General features: G+C 45.4%; 1 protein-coding gene across 1 annotated transcript in view; it reads left to right on the top strand.

The window, feature by feature from the left end:
- The window catches only part of LOC121545424 (cadherin-4-like), a 146,924-nt gene that overhangs the window by 82,127 nt on the left and 46,764 nt on the right, over nucleotides 1-18,033 (top strand). The window contains exons 8-9 of the mRNA XM_041855951.2: nucleotides 7,753-7,938; nucleotides 14,390-14,643. Coding sequence (XP_041711885.2) covers nucleotides 7,753-7,938; nucleotides 14,390-14,643 — 440 coding nt within the window. The remainder of the gene's footprint in view (nucleotides 1-7,752; nucleotides 7,939-14,389; nucleotides 14,644-18,033) is intronic.

Raw genomic sequence — 18,033 nt, forward strand, 5'->3', positions numbered from 1 at the left:
TTGCTATTGACAAGCATTCCCATAACATGATGCAGCTACCACCATGCTTTAAAATATGAAGAGTGGTACTCAGTGATGTGTTGTGTTGGATTTGCCCCAAACATAACGCTTTGTAATCTGGACATAAAGTTAATTTCTTTGCCACATTTTTTGCAGTTTTACTTTAGTGCCTTATTGCAAACAGGATGCATGATTTGGAATATTTGTATTCTGTACAGGCGTCCTTCTTATCACTCTATTAATTATATAAACAGTACCAGTAAAAAGTTTGGACACACCTACTCATTCAAGGGTTTTTCTTTATTTGTACTATTTTCTACATTGTAGAATAATAGTGAAGACATCAACACTTTGAAATAACACATATGGAATCATGTAGTAACCAAAAAAAGTGTTAAACAAATCAAAATATATTTTAGATTTTAGATTCTTCAAAGTAGCCACCCTTTGCTTTGAGGACAGCTTTGCACACTCTTGGCATTCTCTCAAACAGCTTCACCTGGAAGGTTCCCACATATACTGAGCACTTGTTAGCTGCTTTTCCTTCACTCTACGGTCCAACTCATCCCAAACCATCTCAATTGGGTTGAGGTCAGGTGATTGTGGAGGTCAGGTCATCTGATGCAGCACACCATCACTCTCCTTCTTGGTCAAATAGCCCTTACACAGCCTGGAGATGTGTTGGGTCATTGTCCTGTTGAAAAACAAATAATAGTCCCACTAAGCGCAAACCAGATGGGATGGCATATCGCTGCAGAATGCTGTGGTAGCCAAGCTGGTTAAGTGTGCCTTGAATTCTAAATAAATCATAGACAATGTCACCAGCAAAGCACCCCCACACCATCACACCTCCTTCTCCATGCTTCACGGTGGGAACCACACATGCGGAGATCATCCTTTCACCTACTCTGCGTCTTACAAAAATACGGCTGTTGGAACCAAAAATCTCAAATTTGGACTCATCAGACCAAAGGACAGATTTCCACCAGTCTAATGTCAATTTCTCGTGTTTCTTGGCCCAAGCAAGTCACTTCTTCTTATTGGTGTCCTTTAGTAGTGGTTTCTTTGCAGCAAAATCGACCATGAAGGCCTGATTTACGCAGTCTCCTCTGAACAGTTGATGTTGAGATGTGTCTGTTACCTGAACTCAGTGAAGCATTTATTTGGTCTGCAATTTCTGAGGCTGGTAACTTGATATAACGACTTTTGATACAGGATGTATTAATGTACAGTGGGGAAAAAAAAGTATTTAGTCAGCCACCAATTGTGCAAGTTCTCCCACTTAAAAAGATGGAGAGGCCTGTAATTTTCATCATAGGTACACGTCAACTATGACAGACAAATTGAGGAAAAAAAAATCCAGAAAATCACATTGTAGGATTTTTTATGAATTTATTTGCAAATTATGGTGGAAAATAAGTATTTGGTCACCTACAAACAAGCAAGATTTCTGGCTCTCACAGACCTGTAACTTCTTCTTTAAGAGGCTCCTCTGTCCTCCACTCGTTACCTGTATTAATGGCACCTGTTTGAACTTGTTATCAGTATAAAAGACACCTGTCCACAACCTCAAACAGTCACACTCAAAACTCCACTATGGCCAATACCAAAGAGCTGTCAAAGGACACCAGAAACAAAATTGTAGACCTGCACCAGGCTGGGAAGACTGAATCTGCAATAGGTAAGCAGCTTGGTTTGAAGAAATCAACTGAGGGAGCAATTATTAGGAAATGGAAGACATACAAGACCACTGATAATCTCCCTCGATCTGGGGCTCACGCAAGATCTCACCCCGTGGGTCAAAATGATCACAAGAACGGTGAGCAAAAATCCCAGAACCACACGGGGGGACCAGTGAATGACCTGCAGAGAGCTGGGACCAAAGTAACAAAGCCTACCATCAGTTACACACTACGCCACCAGGGACTCAAATCCTGCAGTGCCAGACGTGTCCCCCTGCTTAAGCCAGTACATGTCCAGGCCCGTCTGAAGTTTGCTAGAGTGCATTTGGATGATCCAGAAGAGGATTGGGAGAATGTCATATGGTCAGATGAAACCAAAATAGAACTTTTTGGTAAAAACTCAACTCGTCGTGTTTGGAGGACAAAGAATGCTGAGTTGCATCCAAAGAACACCATACCTATTGTGAAGCATGGGGGTGGAAACATCATGCTTTGGGGCTGTTTTTCTGCAAAGGGACCAGGACGACTGATCTGTGTAAAGGAAAGAATGAATGGGGCCATGTATCGTGAGATTTTGAGTGAAAACCTCCTTCCATCAGCAAGGGCATTGAAGATGAAACGTGGCTGGGTCTTTCACCATGACAATGATCCCAAACACACCGCCCGGGCAACGAAGGAGTGGCTTCGTAAGAAGCATTTCAAGGTCCTGGAGTGTCCTAGCCAGTCTCCAGATCTCCACCCCATAGAAAATCTTTGGAGGGAGTTGAAATTCTGTGTTGCCCAGCGACAGCCCCAAAACATCACTGCTCTAGAGGAGATCTGCATGCCAAAATACCACCAAGACTTACAGAAAACGTTTGACCTGTGTCATTGCCAACAAAGGGTATAAAACAAAGTATTGAGAAACTTTTGTTATTGACCAAATACTTATTTTCCACCATAATTTGCAAATAAATTCATTAAAAATCCTACAATGTGATTTTCTGGGAAAAGATTTCTCATTTTGTCTGTCATAGTTGACGTGTACCTATGATGAAAATTACAGGCCTCTCTCATCTTTTTAAGTGGGAGAACTTGCACAATTGGTGGCTGACTAAATACTTTTTTCCCCCACTGTATATATATATATATATATACTGTATCCAGTCGTGGTCAAATGTTTTGAGAATGACACAAGTATTGGTCTTCACAAAGTTCGCTGCTTCAGTGTTATGATATATTTTTGTCAGGTGTTACTATGGTGTACTGAAGTATAATTACAAGCATTCCGTAAGTGTCAAAGGCTTTCATTGACAATTACATTAAGTTTATGCAAAGAGTCAATATTTGCAGTGTTGACCCTTCTTTTTCAAGACCTCTGCAATCCACCCTGGCATGCTGTCAATTATCTTCTGGGCCACATCCTGACTGATGGCAGCCCATTCTTGCATAATCAATGCTTGGAGTTTGTCAGAATTTGTGGGTTTTTGTTTGTCCACCCACCTCTTGAGGATCGACAACAAGTTCTCAATGGGATTAAGGTCTGGGGAGTTTCCTGGCCATGGACCCAAAATGTCGATGTTTTGTTCCCGAGCCACTTAGTTATCACTTTTGCCTTATGGCAAGGTACTCCATCATGCTGGAAAAGGCATTGGTCGTCACCAAACTGTTCTTGGATGGTTGGGAGAAGTTGCTCTCGGAGGATGTGTTGGTACCATTCTTTATTCATGGCTGTGTTCTTAGGCAAAATTGTGAGTGAGCCCACTCCCTTGGCTGAGAAGCAACCCCACACATGAATGGTCTCAGGATGCTTTATTGTTGGCATGACACAGGACTGATGGTAGCGCTCACCTTGTCTTCTCCGGACAAGGTGTTTTCCGGATGCCCCAAACAATCGGAAAGGGGATTCATCAGAGAAAATGACTTTACCCCAGTCCTCAGCAGTCCAATCCCTGTACCTTTTGCAGAATATCAGTCTGTCCCTGATGTTTTTCCTGTAGAGAAGTGGCTTCTTTGCTGCCCTTCTTGACACCAGGCCATCCTCCAAAAGTCTTCGCCTCACTGTGCGTGCAGATGCACTCACACCTGCCTGCTGCCATTCCTGAGCAAGCTCTGCACTGGTGGTGCCCCGATCCCGCAGCTGAATCAACTTTAGGAGACGGTCCTGGCGCTTGCTGGACTTTCTTGGGCGCCCTGACGCCTTCTTCACAACAATTGAACCTCTCGCCTTGAAGTTCTTGATGATCCGATAAATGGTTGATTTAGGTGCAATCTTACTAGCAGCAATATCCTTGCCTGTGAAGCCCTTTTTGTGCAAAGCAATGATGACGGCACGTGTTTCCTTGCAGGTAACCATGGTTAACAGAGGAAGAACAATGATTTCAAGCACCACCCTCCTTTTAAAGCTTCCAGTCTGTTATTCTAACTCAATCAGTATGACAGAGTGATCTCCAGCCTTGTCCTCGTCAACACTCTCACCTGTGTTAATGAGAGAATCACTGACATGATGGCAGCTGGTCCTTTTGTGGAAATAGGGATGAAAATAGGGCTGAAATACAGTGGAAATGTTTTTGGGGGATTAAGTTCATTTTCATGGCGAAGAGGGACTTTGCAATTAATTGCAATTCATCTGATCACTCTTCATGACATTCTGGAGTATATGCAAATTGCCATCATCAAAACTGAGCCAGAAGACTTTGTGAAAATTAGTATTTGTGTCATTCTCAAAACTTTTGACCACGACTGTATATTTCTCTATATACTGTATGACTTTTAGCATGTGTGTTTTCCCCATCTGGACATCAGCAGCATCTCCAGTTGTGAGTAGACAGGAGTCTTGGGGAGCTTAGGAATTAGCATTAACATGCACCCTGGGGGCCATTAAGATCCTTATGATTAGGAGTTAACGGAGTTGCTAAGCATGTCAGACGTAAGGTTCATCAACGATCTGCTGCTACACAGCTACACAGCAGGGGCAAGCACAGATAAAGGGATAGAGAGGAAAGGGGAGAGGGAGGGAGAGAGGGGAGGGGAGAGGAGAGGGAGGAGAAGAGAGAAGAGAGGAGAGGGAGGAGAGAGAGAGAGGAGAGGAAGGAGAGGGTTGTGGCCTGCAAGGGAGAGCGTTGATAAATGGGGATAGGGTGGAGGAGAGAAAGAAATTATAGAAGGTGGTGGGTTAAAGGAGAAGAGAGCGTGGTAGGTAAGAAACGTGTAAGGAGCTGCAGTATTAGATATGATGTGCTATTCTAGCTATACCATGTCCATAAGGAGAACATACACACAGTCAGGCCTATTTTAAATCAGACCCTTTTTTACTGCATTAGGATTCTACAGTTGTGGTAGCGTATTGATGATAGTAGTTTGTAACAGATGGAGTCTCATCCACTGTATTTGTGTGGGTTTAAGTGCATTTCAATCACCCAGCACAGATGGGGGTAGCTAAATAAATGCAGTGGCTGATATTGATGATGATTGGCCCTGCTATTTTGCAGAGTGTAGGTCTTGGAGCCACGATGAGCGGAACACTTTTTACAAGCTCCCTATATAAATCATTCAGTTCACCAGTGGGCTACATAAAAGCCATTTTGTCGACAACGCAGGCCATTATGCAAATATTTAGGGTTTGCAGTAAATCTATCAAAGTGTCCCTGAAATATTACTTTTGGGGAATTTCTCTTTAATGTTTGAGATTAATATTTCATCAGGCCTATCAGAGCCTGGCCTATTTTTCAAGGCAGGCAGACAGGCAGTGGGTGGGGTGCGTGTGTGTTTCAAAGTGGATGTGTTTGTCTGTTTGTGTGCTTATCTGTAATAGAGTATAGCTGTATTCGAATACTCATACTAACTGCACTAACCATACTATTTGTGATGTAAATTGAATGTATGTTTATTGGTCATAGTATGGATATAGTTAGTATGCCAAAAGTTCCCGGATGTCGTACTACATTCGCCAAAATATGAAGTATACAAGCAGTGGACACTATTTCCGTGCTTTTAGGGCCCTTAATGCAATTCTTCAGAAAATGGGCGTGGCTTCACAACATTTTCAAATTTGAAGAAAATGGTGGAAAATATGCAGCTGAAGTCCGACAAGAGCGGATACAAATTAATTGCTTTAACCAATTATGAGCAATGTAATAAAGTAATGACTTTTCAAATAAGTTACGTTACACGTTATGTTGGCTGACAATTTGTTAGCTACGCTTTCCTTACGAACCGCATAGCATATCATTACAGCTGTATGTACCGGTATGTTAGCTAGCTACATAACATTAGTTGGCTACTAATACATCGAACTTGCCAGCATATTAACTATATGCTATCTAACTAACTACCCAACGTTTATTGACTTGATTATTCACGTCATTCTTAGCATAGCTAAGTGGTATTGTTGTTGTGTGTTCTCAATGGACATTGTTAATGAAGTCGTAAGATGTCTAGCTAGTAATTTGTTATGCTAACAAGCTAGCCAGAAGTTGGATAGCAACAGCATCCACTTCCGGTAGACAGGCGAAGCGCTAGTACCATCAACTGAAAGGATACCGTTTGTTTACAGTATACTAAAATGAACATATAATTTAGTATGTAGTATATACTCATTAAGTACGTAGTATACAGTATGTTAGTATGGGTATTCGAACACAGCTTATGTGTGTGTGTATTGGTGTGTAGTTTATTCCTGTGAGTTTGAGAAAAAAGTAGACGTGTTTGTGTGTGTGCATGCATGTGTGTGTACCCCATGCTCATTAGTGAGGAATAACCCCAGCCAGTAGGAACACCAGATTGGCCTGCATCTTGTTCTCCTGTCTCATTTTACATCACCTAGGCCCCATGATGAAGCTCCCTGTCACCCCCTCTCTCCCTCTACCTCTCCCTGCCTCCCCCTACCTCTCCCTACACCTCCCCCTACCTCTCCCTACACCTACTCCTACATCTCCCCCTGCCTCCCCTACACCTCCCCCTGCCTCCCCTTCACCTCCCCCTGCCTTAGTGTGGTTATATATGGTCCCTACATGTCCCTAGATGTCCCTATTACAGAAATAACTTTTCTCAAATTAGTATGGAGGATAACCTTGCCTAGCCGACAGCAGCAGCAAAGCAGACTTAGTTAAGAGTGTACACACACACACGCTGCATCTTTATCCAATCCTAGCAGACCAACAGGACCACCCCTCTGTTTCCTTAAGAATGTCATTGGTTCTCTAGAGACAACCCTCTTGCCACAGCTCCCTAATCTGCCTGTGTCTGTGTGCTGGGTATTATGGTCTATTGGAGTGTTTAGGCCGGGGCTTTACTCTTTGATATCCCACACTCACCATAAGAGGCTCTGCGGCTCCTCCATGCCTGTTACCCATGACGACATGGTGACTTTGTGTGGCGGTGCTATAGCTGCACTACACGTCTGTTGCTATGACGAGATGAAGAAAGATGCGGAAACCATGCCGGCCTGTTCCCCCGTGCCCCTCTGCTAGTGGTGGTGATGGGGTGGATAGGTAAGGGTGGTAGGGGGTATTTGGGGGGTCAGGGGTAGGTAAGGGGGCTAATGTTGTTATTGTGTATGGTCCAGGCACACAGAGAGGGTCCCCTGACCCTGTAGCGGCTGTAGAGCTGTGATCAGTTCCCAACCATTACAGACAGACATATGACAGGCAGCAGCTCACTCCTCTGCTCTATGGTCTTATCAGGACAAAGCACATGTTTCTGCTGCTAGAGAACCTCTAAAACCCGCTGAGAAAGAGACACAAACACATACACACTGCTGCTTGAGCCCTCACAAAATCAGGCCTTTTCTCTCCCTCCATCCATTGCTCTCTCTCTCCCTCCCTCTGTCTCTCAGAAGAACAGAAAGGAAGAACACTCTGTTCTCACCCAAGATTGGAGGAGTAGGAGGGCGCAACAAGAAAATGATTCCAAACAAGACAAAATGTGGAGGCAGAGGACAGTAGTGTGTTTAGTTAGTTTAATGCTCCGGAGTAGAGTTTGTGGAGTGACGAGGTAATTAAGCCATTTGACTGCCTACAAAGGAGGAGGAGGAGGAGAAGACTTCCTCTGACTTCCTCTAATCTCTCTCCCTTTTTCTTTCCCCTCCCAGTTTTCAGGGGAGGTTCCAGAGAACCGGGTCAATGTTGCGGTTGCCAACCTGACCGTGATTGACCGCGACCAGCCACGCTCGCCCAACTGGAACGCTGTGTACAGGATCATCAGCGGTGACCCCATAGGTCACTTCACCATCATCACCGACCCACACACCAATGACGGCATGGTTACCGTGGTGAACGTAAGAACCTGTGACCAACCAAAACAAATCTAATCAAAGTCTATTTGTCGCGTACACAGATTAGCAGATGTTAAAGCAGGTACAGTGAAATGCTTATGTTTCTAGTTCCAGCAGTGCAGTGTCTAACAGTACAATACTAATACGCAAATAATAAATAAAATAAAATAAAATATAAAAGAAGAAACAAGAAGAGCTTGAGTCCTCAAAAGTGACTACACCTCAGCAATTTATAACTATTTTTACCAGAATGGTGAAATTTTACACTTTCTTGGAGTATGCAGCATTATTAGTTATTGTTAATGGCCCTCTCATGATAAATAATTACTCCTGGGGATTACCTAGATTACATTTTAGCATTTAACTCAGAACGAGCAATATCAGAAGGAGCAATGTCAGAGTCCTGAATATAGATCCGTGGTGTGTATAGACAGTATGGGCAATATACAGTATAAGTAGGAAAAGGTATGTACAGCAGTAGTTACAGTATATAGGATGAGCTATGTCGAGAATACAGTATGCACGTACAATGCCTTCGGAAAGTATTCAGACCCCTTGACTTTTTCCACATAAAATTGATACTTTTTTTTACCCCCCTCAACAATCTACACACAATACCCCATAATGACAAAGCAAAAACAGGTTTTTAGATTTTTTTCTTCACATTTACAACAAATAAAAAACGGAAATATGACATTTACATAAGTACTCAGACCCTTTACTCAGTACTTTGTTGAAGCACCTTTGGCAGCGATTACAGCATCAAGTCGTCTTGGGTATGACGCTACAAGCTTGGCACACCTGTATTTGGGGAGTTTCTCGCATTCTTCTCTGCAGATCCTCTCAAGCTCTGTCAGGTTGGATGGGGAGCGTTGCTGCACAGCTATTTTCAGGTCTCTCCAGAGATGTTCAATTGGGTTAAAGTCCAGGCTCTGGCTGGGCCACTCAAGGACATTCAGAGACTTGTCCCGAAGCCACTCCTGCGTTGTCTTGGCTGTGTGCTTAGGGTCGTTGTGTCACGGTTTACTAAGCCAGAACCCAGAAGCAGACCAGGACAAGGTAAGTGGTGTCAAAGGTGAGTGTTTATTTAACTGATCCACGAGTGCTGCTGAATAATCCAGGGAACAGAGCGGGCGGCGTGGATGAGTTGTTGAGGGTGCAGTAGTTGATCCAATGATGGCTCGGCAGCCGCCGACCATCAGGCAGAGGTTGGGTGAAGGTTCCGGACGAGTGACTGCAGGGAGAACAAAACGGAGGTAAGCATACAACAAGCAAACAAGGTGCAAAACAACAAAACTAATGCTCTAAGCTCTAAGACTGATCCGCTGATAAACATACTGTTCATGGCTAACGATCCGGCAGGGAATGGATGTTAGGACAGAGCCTAAGAAGGGTGATGATCAGGACCAGGTGTGCAGATTGCTGATGGGATGCAGGTGCGGAAATCAAGAGAGCTCCCGCCTAGCAACGTTGCCCGGCAACCAGGCAGGGAGCGTTCCAGAACCCTCGGGAAACTGGAGATCCCGAGCAGAAAAACTAATACCCAGACAGAAACCGACTCAGACTGCAGGGATCGTTACACGTTGTCCTGTTGGAAAGTGAACCTTTGCCCCAGTCTGAGGTCCTGAGCACTCTGGAGCAGGTCTTCATCAAGGATCTCTCTGTACTTTGCTCCGTTCATCTTTCCCTCGATCCTGACTAGTCTCCCAGTCCCTGCCACTGAAAAACATCCCCACAGCATGATGCTGCCACCACCATGCTTCACCGTAGGGATGGTGCTAGGTTTCCTCAGGATGTGACGCTTTGCATTCAGGCCAAAGAGTTCAATCTTGGTTTCATCAGACCAGAGAATCTTGTTTCTCATAGTCTGAGAGTCCTTTAGGTGCCTTTTGGCAAACTCCATGTGGGCTGTCATGTGCCTTTTATGAAGAGTGGCTTCCGTTTGGCCACTCCACCGTTAAGGCCTGATTGGTGGAGTGCTGGAGATATGGTTGTCCTTCTGGAAGTTTCTCCCTTCTCCACAGAGGAACTCTAGAGCTCTGTCAGAGTGACCATCGGGTTCTTGGTCACCTCCCTGACCCTTCTCCCCCGATTGCTCAGTTTGGCCGGGTGGCCAGCTCTAGGAAGAATCTTGGTGGTTCCAAACTACTTCCATTTAAGAATGATGGAGGCCACTGTCTTCTTGGGGACCTTCAATGCTGCAGAATTATTTTGGTACCCTTCCCCAGGTCTGTGCCTTGACACAATCATGTCTCGGAGCTCTACGGACAATTCCTTGGACCTCATGGCTTTTGCTCTGACATGCACTGTCAACTGTGGGACCTTATATAGACAGGTGTGTGCCTTTCCAAATTATGTCCAATCAATTGAATTTACCACAGCTGGACCAATCAAGTTGTTTTTGCTTTGTCATTATGGGGTATTGTGTGTAGATTGCTGAGGATTATTTATTTTTTAAAGCAATTTTAGAATAAGGCTGTAACGTAACAAAATGTGGAAAAAGTAAAGGGGTCTGAATACTTTGTAGATGCACTGTAGAAAGTGAGTAATCAATTATCTTAATTTCTCAGAGATCAAATAACATTTCAACAAAAATAATGTTGCAGGAATGCTAATCTGATCTGTTTCTAACTACAGAAAAAATTTCAGAACAATAAACACTATGTAAACATTATTAAAGTGACCAGTATGAAAAATGTATGCACTCACTAACTGTAAATCGCTCTGGATAAGAGCATCTGCTAAATGACTAAAATGTAAATGTAATGTCAGATCTACACCGAGTGTACAAAACATTAAGAACACCCTCCTAATATTGAGTTGCACATCCCCCCCTCCCCCTTTTTTGCCCTCAGAACAGCCTAAATTCATAAGGGCATGGACTCTACAAGGTGTTGGAAGCGTTCCACAGGGATGTTGGCCCATGTTGACTCCAATGCTTCCCACAGTTGTGTCAAGTTGGCTGGATGTCCTTTGGGTGGTGGACCATTCTTAATACACATGGGAAACTGTTGAGCGAGAAAAACCCAGCAGCATTGCAGTTCTTGACACAAACCGGTGCGCCTGGCACCTACTACCATACCCCGTTCAAAGGCACTTCAATATTTAGTCTTGCCCATTCACCCTCTGAATGGCACTCACACACAATCCATGTCTCAATTGTCTCTAGGTTTAAAAATCCTTCTTTAACCTACACTGATGAAGTGGTTTTAAGTGACATCAATAAGGGATCATAGCTTTCACCTGGATTCACCTGGTCAGTCTATGTCTATGTCAGGTGTCCTTAATGTTTTGTACACTCAATGTATAAGCCACTGAGTGTAAGCCCCAGGCTGTACTCTGTCTATAGGCTGGGGGGCAGGTAAGGACACAACAGAATGGGAGATTTGACTTTGAAACCCCCTAGAAAAGTCTACATGAGGGATAGGATAACGGCCAGCAGGTCCTTCTCAAGGCCATGCACGTACGCATACACACGCACGCACACACAAACCGTGAGTTCCTGCAGACACACACACACACACACAAACAATGGCTACTAAGACCATTGCAGAAAATTAGATATTGATTTCTCAATTACAATCGCAGTGGTTTTTATGCACCTGTGGTAAATGGGTGCATCAACAACACAGCCGTGTCTTGTAAGGGCCTAAGGGGAAAACTAAACTGAGAATGGGTGTGTGCGTGCATGCGTGCGCGTGTGTGCAGGTATAGTGTATATGGTGTGTATATTTGACTAGTGTTATGAGCTACCCCTGCAGAGCCAGTGGTATTCCTCTGCCTATTCCACTGTGTGTGTCACTCAGAGCTGATATCTTACAATAACACCTGTCTAATTCCCCTAGCACCTCCAGCAGAGAGCACTGTCCTTTTGCTTCTCTTCAACATCTCTCGGCTTTTACAATCCTTTTCCACTCCATTCGCTCCCTGATCTGAAATCATAAAATAAGAGCCAGGAATGGCTGCCGACTCTAATCGGTTTCACATCAGAAAAACTTCAACGCATAGGTAGCAGGGAAACAGGGAAACATCACTGAGACATATTTGAATTGATGTGGGATGGTTTTTCCGAGAAGACCTCTCTGGCTGCTAGTGGAGCCACATCAGCAGAACACACTGACATCTCTCACAAGTTTACTTTGACGGCCCACCTGGGACCATGGCTGCTCTATAAACATGGACTGAGGTCTTAACCTGCACAGTTAGAGAACTCTCTGGGGAACCAATAAGGGTACATTTAAATCCTGGATTAAAACAGAGGCACCACACAAACAGACAAACATGCACAAACATGCGCACATACTTACGCACACAAACCTACACACACACCCACATACACATTTGCCTTTAATAAGTCATTAGGATATGTAAATTAAAGTTTGTGATGAACACAGGAAATGACAGGGGTGACTACACGCCAGAGAGAGGAAAGGAAAGGAGAAGGGGAGGATAAGAGAGCTGGTGATGAGGAGTGGAGGAAGGGTAGGTGATAGGAGGAGGATGGGGAAGGAAGGAAGGAAGGAAGGAAGGAAGGGGAGGGAGGGAGGGAAGAGAAGAGGGAGCAGGGGAAGGGAAGCAGTTGGAGGAGAGGGGATGAAGAGCACAGGACAAAAATAAAAGAGGGAGGGAGAGGGGGAGGGGGAGCACTGCACCACTGGCTAAAGAAAAGAGGGAGGGGGGGGGGGAGCACTGAACCACTGGCTAAATAAAAGAGGGAGGGAGAGGGGGAGGGGGAGCACTGCACCACTGGCTAAAGAAAAGAGGGAGGGGAGAGGGGAGGGGGAGCACTGCACCACTGGCTAAAGAAAAGAGGGAGGGGGGAGCACTGCACCACTGGCTAAAGAAAAGAGGGAGGGGGGAGGGGGAGCACTGCACCACTGGCTAAAGAAAAGGGGGGGGGGGGGGGGGAGCACTGCACCACTGGCTAAAGAAAAGAGGGGGGGGGGAGCACTGCACCACTGGCTAAAGAAAAGAGGGAGGGGGAGGGGGAGCACTGCACCACTGGCTAAAGAAAAGAGGGAGGGGGGAGGGGGAGCACTGCACCACTGGCTAAAGAAAAGGGGGAGGGGGAGCACTGCACCACTGGCTAAAGAAAAGAGGGAGGGGAGGGGGAGCACTGCACCACTGGCTAAAGAAAAGGGGGAGGGGGAGAACTGCACCACTGGCTAAAGAAAAGAGGGAGGGGGAGGGGGAGCACTGCACCACTGGCTAAAGAAAAGAGGGAGGGGGAGCACTGCACCACTGGCTAAAGAAAAGAGGGAGGGGGAGCACTGCACCACTGGCTATGGATCAAAGAGCTCCAAGTACATTCAGCCTTCTGATAGGGCCCCAGTACACCCCCCCCCATCCCATCCCATACACATACACAGATAGAAGGAAAGGGCACATCAACACCAGCCTCCTCTTCTCATGATCAGTACACACACACGCAGGCATGCACGCACACACACACACCACCATGGCATCTGTCAGATCCAATCCCCTCTTCACTCTGGCTGCTTTATTATGAATGCTTTTATATCGTCGCCCGCCGCGTCCGTTAACACTAACGCTAATCATCAACCGGATTGCTATCTGTACTCAGAGCCAGCCAGCATCACGCAATAACTAACATATTTGTTCTGTGTATTTCTGCTGGTTACCTGAATCTGTGATTGTGTTGTTGTCATTAAGCCAGGCCAGAGCTGTCACTTCGTTTTAGGCTCACACGACAGACCGCCGTGTAGGTGTCTGGAGCTAGCCGACACACACACATATACCCACGCATGCACACACACACGGTGAGGGGAGTCTACCCAGCCACGATGGCAGCCGGTCCATGAATAGTTTAAGACCTGCCTAACCCACTCAGTGTTAGCAGGGTAATTACAGGTAGGGGTGCAGAGGTCCCTCTAAGTTTAGCGATAACGCTGTTCCAATTCATCCCAGCTAGTGCAGAGTTAGCGCTGCTCAGCACCCGGACTGTTCATTGCTTCCTTTATCATCAACAGGGGTCCGCTCTGCGCTCTCTCTCTCTCTCTCTCTCTCTCTCTCTCTCTCTCTCTCTCTCTCAAGGGCTGCAGGTGGAGGATAGAGGGACAGAGGAACTGGAGGAAAATGTTTAAGTGTTCTGGGGATGGGGGGGTTAGATATCACACAGTTTGATCTCTCTCTTGATTTCTCTCCCATGTATTTATTCTAACCATAGTGTAGGGTTTCTTTCTTTCTTTCTTTTTCTCATTTTATTTGACTACGCCCCTTCCTAGTATTATTTTATTATCTCTCTCTCTCCGCCTCCTCTCTTATATTTTCTTCTTTTTGTATTCTTTTGCTACAGCTTCACCTCTTTTTCTCTAAACTTCTTCTGTCACTCATGTGTGATTGCTCTTACCATGCCATTTGATATGACTAATCCTAACCTAATTATCTACCTCCCCCTCCCCCCCCCTCCTCTCTCACCCCTCTCCCTCTCCAGCCGGTGGACTTTGAGCAGAACAGGGCTTTCATGCTGACGGTGGTGGTCAATAACCAGGCCCCGCTGGCCAGTGGGATCCAGTCGTCCCTCCAGTCCACATCCGGGGTCACCATCTCTGTGGTAGACGTCAATGAACCGCCCTTCTTCCCCACCAACCCCAAGTCCATCCGCTTTGAGGAAGGTGTCCCTGCTGGCACCTCTCTGACCACCTTCTCAGCCAGCGACCCTGACCGCTTCATGCAGCAGAGCATCAGGTGCTGGACACACGCACGTACCTACACGCAATTGCACACATGCACACTCTAACACACAACACACACACACATTTACACACACTCACAAACACACACACACACATTCATGCACACACACACACACCCTCTCGCTCTCTCTCACCACCTTCTCAGCCAGCGACCCTGACCGCTTCATGTAACAGATCATTATGTACAGTGGGGAACTATACAAACTGAGAGAGAGAGAGAGAGAGAGAGAGAGAGAGAGAGAGAGAGAGAGAGAGAGAGAGAGAGAGACAGAAAGAGAGACAGAGAGAGAGACAGAGAGAGAGAGAGAGAGAGAGAGAAAGAGAAAGAGAGAGAGAGAGAGAGAGAGAGGGAGAGATGGTGCCCGTCTCTCAGTGGTCCAGACTGCCAGCGCTCTGCGCCAGCACGGGGAACTGCGTAAGGGGTTAATGAGGAGCACTGCCCCCTGGGTAATAAGAGCCATGTGTATTCTAAAGGTATAGATAGGGGACACACACATACTTTCAAACACACACACACAGCACCTGGCCCCAACCCAAATGCCTGACACAGCACTCTGTATACCTGCAGTGTTCCTAGGGTTCTCACACTGTTGGCTGTGAATCTAAAATGATTATGTTGATTACCCATACACACTGAGTACTTCCTCTCAGAGACTGTGTCCAGTGTGAATGGATGGCTGGTTCACCCTCTCCAGCGCCAAGCCCAGAATCATCCTTGTGTTCCGTTTTCCCCTCTCTCTCTCTCTCTCTCTCTCTCTCTCTCTCTCTCTCTCTCTCTCTCTCTCTCTCTCTCTCTCTCTCTCTCTCTCTCTCTCTCTCTCTCTCTCTCTCTCTCTCTCGAAAAGATCGAAACAAATTTGCCAGTTAATTTCACAGCAAATTAGAGTAAATTGGGTGTGCCAGCTGGGCTCTGTATCTTGCTACAGCACCCTCTCTCCTCTCTCTTTGCTTTCCCTCTCCCCCTCCTTCTTTTCCCTCTCTCTCGATCTGCCCTTCCTTTTCCGTACACCAGTTTCAGCCTGCAGTACATCTTGGAGATAAGTTTGGCTAGCAGAGGCACACCATGTTCTGTCACGGTCTGCTACACACATTCAAACTCACACACACACACTCACTCGCTCTCTCCCTCTTTCTCTTGCTCCCTCTTTCTCTCTCGCTCTCCAAACCCCTCTCTCTTTCTTTCTCTCTCTCACATACACAGACACACACACACGCATACACTGATACTCAGTCAATTCTGCTGCCCATCCAGCATGATTTACCATAGTCCCTCCCTAGAGCCTTAACAAACTAGTGGGACAGTTTGTCCACCTCAGCCTCCAATGTGGTTTCATCTGTACTGTAGTCCCCCACATGAAAAAAAATACTATAGTATTCACTGTAGTGTTTTTGCGAACTGTACTGTAGTATTTACTGTAGTATACTGTAGTATTTACAGTTAACTATAGTATAAATACTGTAGTAAAAGAAAACTGTAGTATATACTTTAGTATTTACTGTAGTGTTTTTTTCATTATCAGTTGAAACTTTTGATCAGAAACCCCCTTCTTTAACCAATGCGCAGAGTTTGTGTCTCTATTGACTAGCTAGCATATTGTCACAATTGATTCTGTAACAGCTGATCTAAGATCAGCAATATCTCTATGTGACTGAGGGAGATGGCTGAAAAAGTGTAGGAAAATGTAGGAAAGCGGAGGGGAGCTGATAAATAAGAGAAAGGGAAAGGTAACGAACAAGATAGAAGGGAAGAAGAGTGAGAAAAGGTCAAGGAAAAGCAGGGGCACGGGAGGTTTGGAGAGTTGAGAGAGGGGAGGTCAGGGCTAGAACTTGACAGTAGAGGTCTTCACGAAATTTCCGAAATTAACCTTGGGCTTTCCCACCTGGACCCAATATGCATTTCAATATAGAGACCCGTTCCGAACAGACCCGAGGACAACTAGACCAGTTCCGTATAGACCTGGTTGGATCCAGACCCGGACCGATCTGAGTGAGGGAAGCAGCAGAAAAGTCATTTTTTAAGCTACTTTATTTATTGGAGCTGATAAAGTGTGAGAGGAGGGAGAAAGAGGTGCAGCTCTAGCAGGCGGGGAAGGGGCCGTACTGTGAGCGAGTGACACAGGGAGCAGGAGGGAGGGAGAGACAGCAAACAACCATGCCGACTCACGCTATAGTAGACTAATAGCTGCCATAGCAAGGTTATTTATCATAAAATATGATCACATTCAAACCGGGAGAAGCTAACATTATCTAGCTAGGCTAATTGAGGCTGCAGTGCATTCGCTTTTTCATCCTACAGTTACAAAAACTCCATTCAGAATATTAAGTAGCAGCCTACCTGTTGGCTCTTGGTCGTTGTAGCCTATCCTTCTCCTTTAAATTCCGCCATTTTAATTCCATCTTCCAATGATTTTTACTTCAGACCAGTGGCAGGCAGTGAGTTCTAGGGGGAGGTTTAGGGGCTTCCTCTACCACTAGCATGGTAGACCACCCTGCATGGGCTGGAGGAAGGCTAGGAGGATATGCATTTTTGATTCTCAGGGACAGGCTTCCTCTACCACTAGCATCACTAACCCCACCAGACTTCATACTAGATCTTATTCACTCCTCACACCCACTTTCTGGTACCACCAACCTGGATATACATTGCCTTGCAAAAGTATTCATCCCCTTGGCGTTTTTCCTATTTTGTTGCATTACAACCTGTAATTTAAATGGATCTTTATTTGGATTTCATGTAATGGACATACACAAAATAGTCCAAATTGATGAAGTGGAATTAAAAAAATTACTTGTTTCAAGAAATTCTAGAAAAATAAATAACGGAAAAGTGGTGCGTGCATATGTATTCACCCCCTTTACTATGAAGCCCCTAAATAGGATCTGGTGCAACCAATTACCTTCAGAAGTCACATAATTAGTTAAATAAAGTCCACCTGTGTGCAATCTAAGTGTCACATGATCTGTCACATGATCTCAGTATATATACACCTCTTCTGAAAGGCCCCAGAGTCTGCAACACCATTAAGCAAGGGGCACCACCAAGCAAGCGGCACCATGAAGACCAAGGAGCTCTCCAAACAGGTCAGGGACAAAGTTGTGGAGAAGTACAGATCAGGGTTGGGTTATAAAAAATATCTGAAACTTTGAACATCCCACGGAGCAACATTAAATGCATTATTAAAAAATTGAAATAATATGGCACCACAACAAACCTACCAAGAGAGGGTCACCCACCAAAACTCACGGACCAGGCAAGGAGGGCATTAATCAGAGAGGCAACAAAGAGACCAAAGATAACCCCGAAGGAGCTGCAAAGCTCCACAGCGGAGGTTGGAGTATCTGTCCATAGAACCACTTTAAGCCATACACTCCACAGAGCTGG

This window comes from Coregonus clupeaformis, chromosome 30 (assembly GCF_020615455.1).
Source record: "Coregonus clupeaformis isolate EN_2021a chromosome 30, ASM2061545v1, whole genome shotgun sequence".
Lineage (NCBI taxonomy): Eukaryota > Metazoa > Chordata > Actinopteri > Salmoniformes > Salmonidae > Coregonus > Coregonus clupeaformis.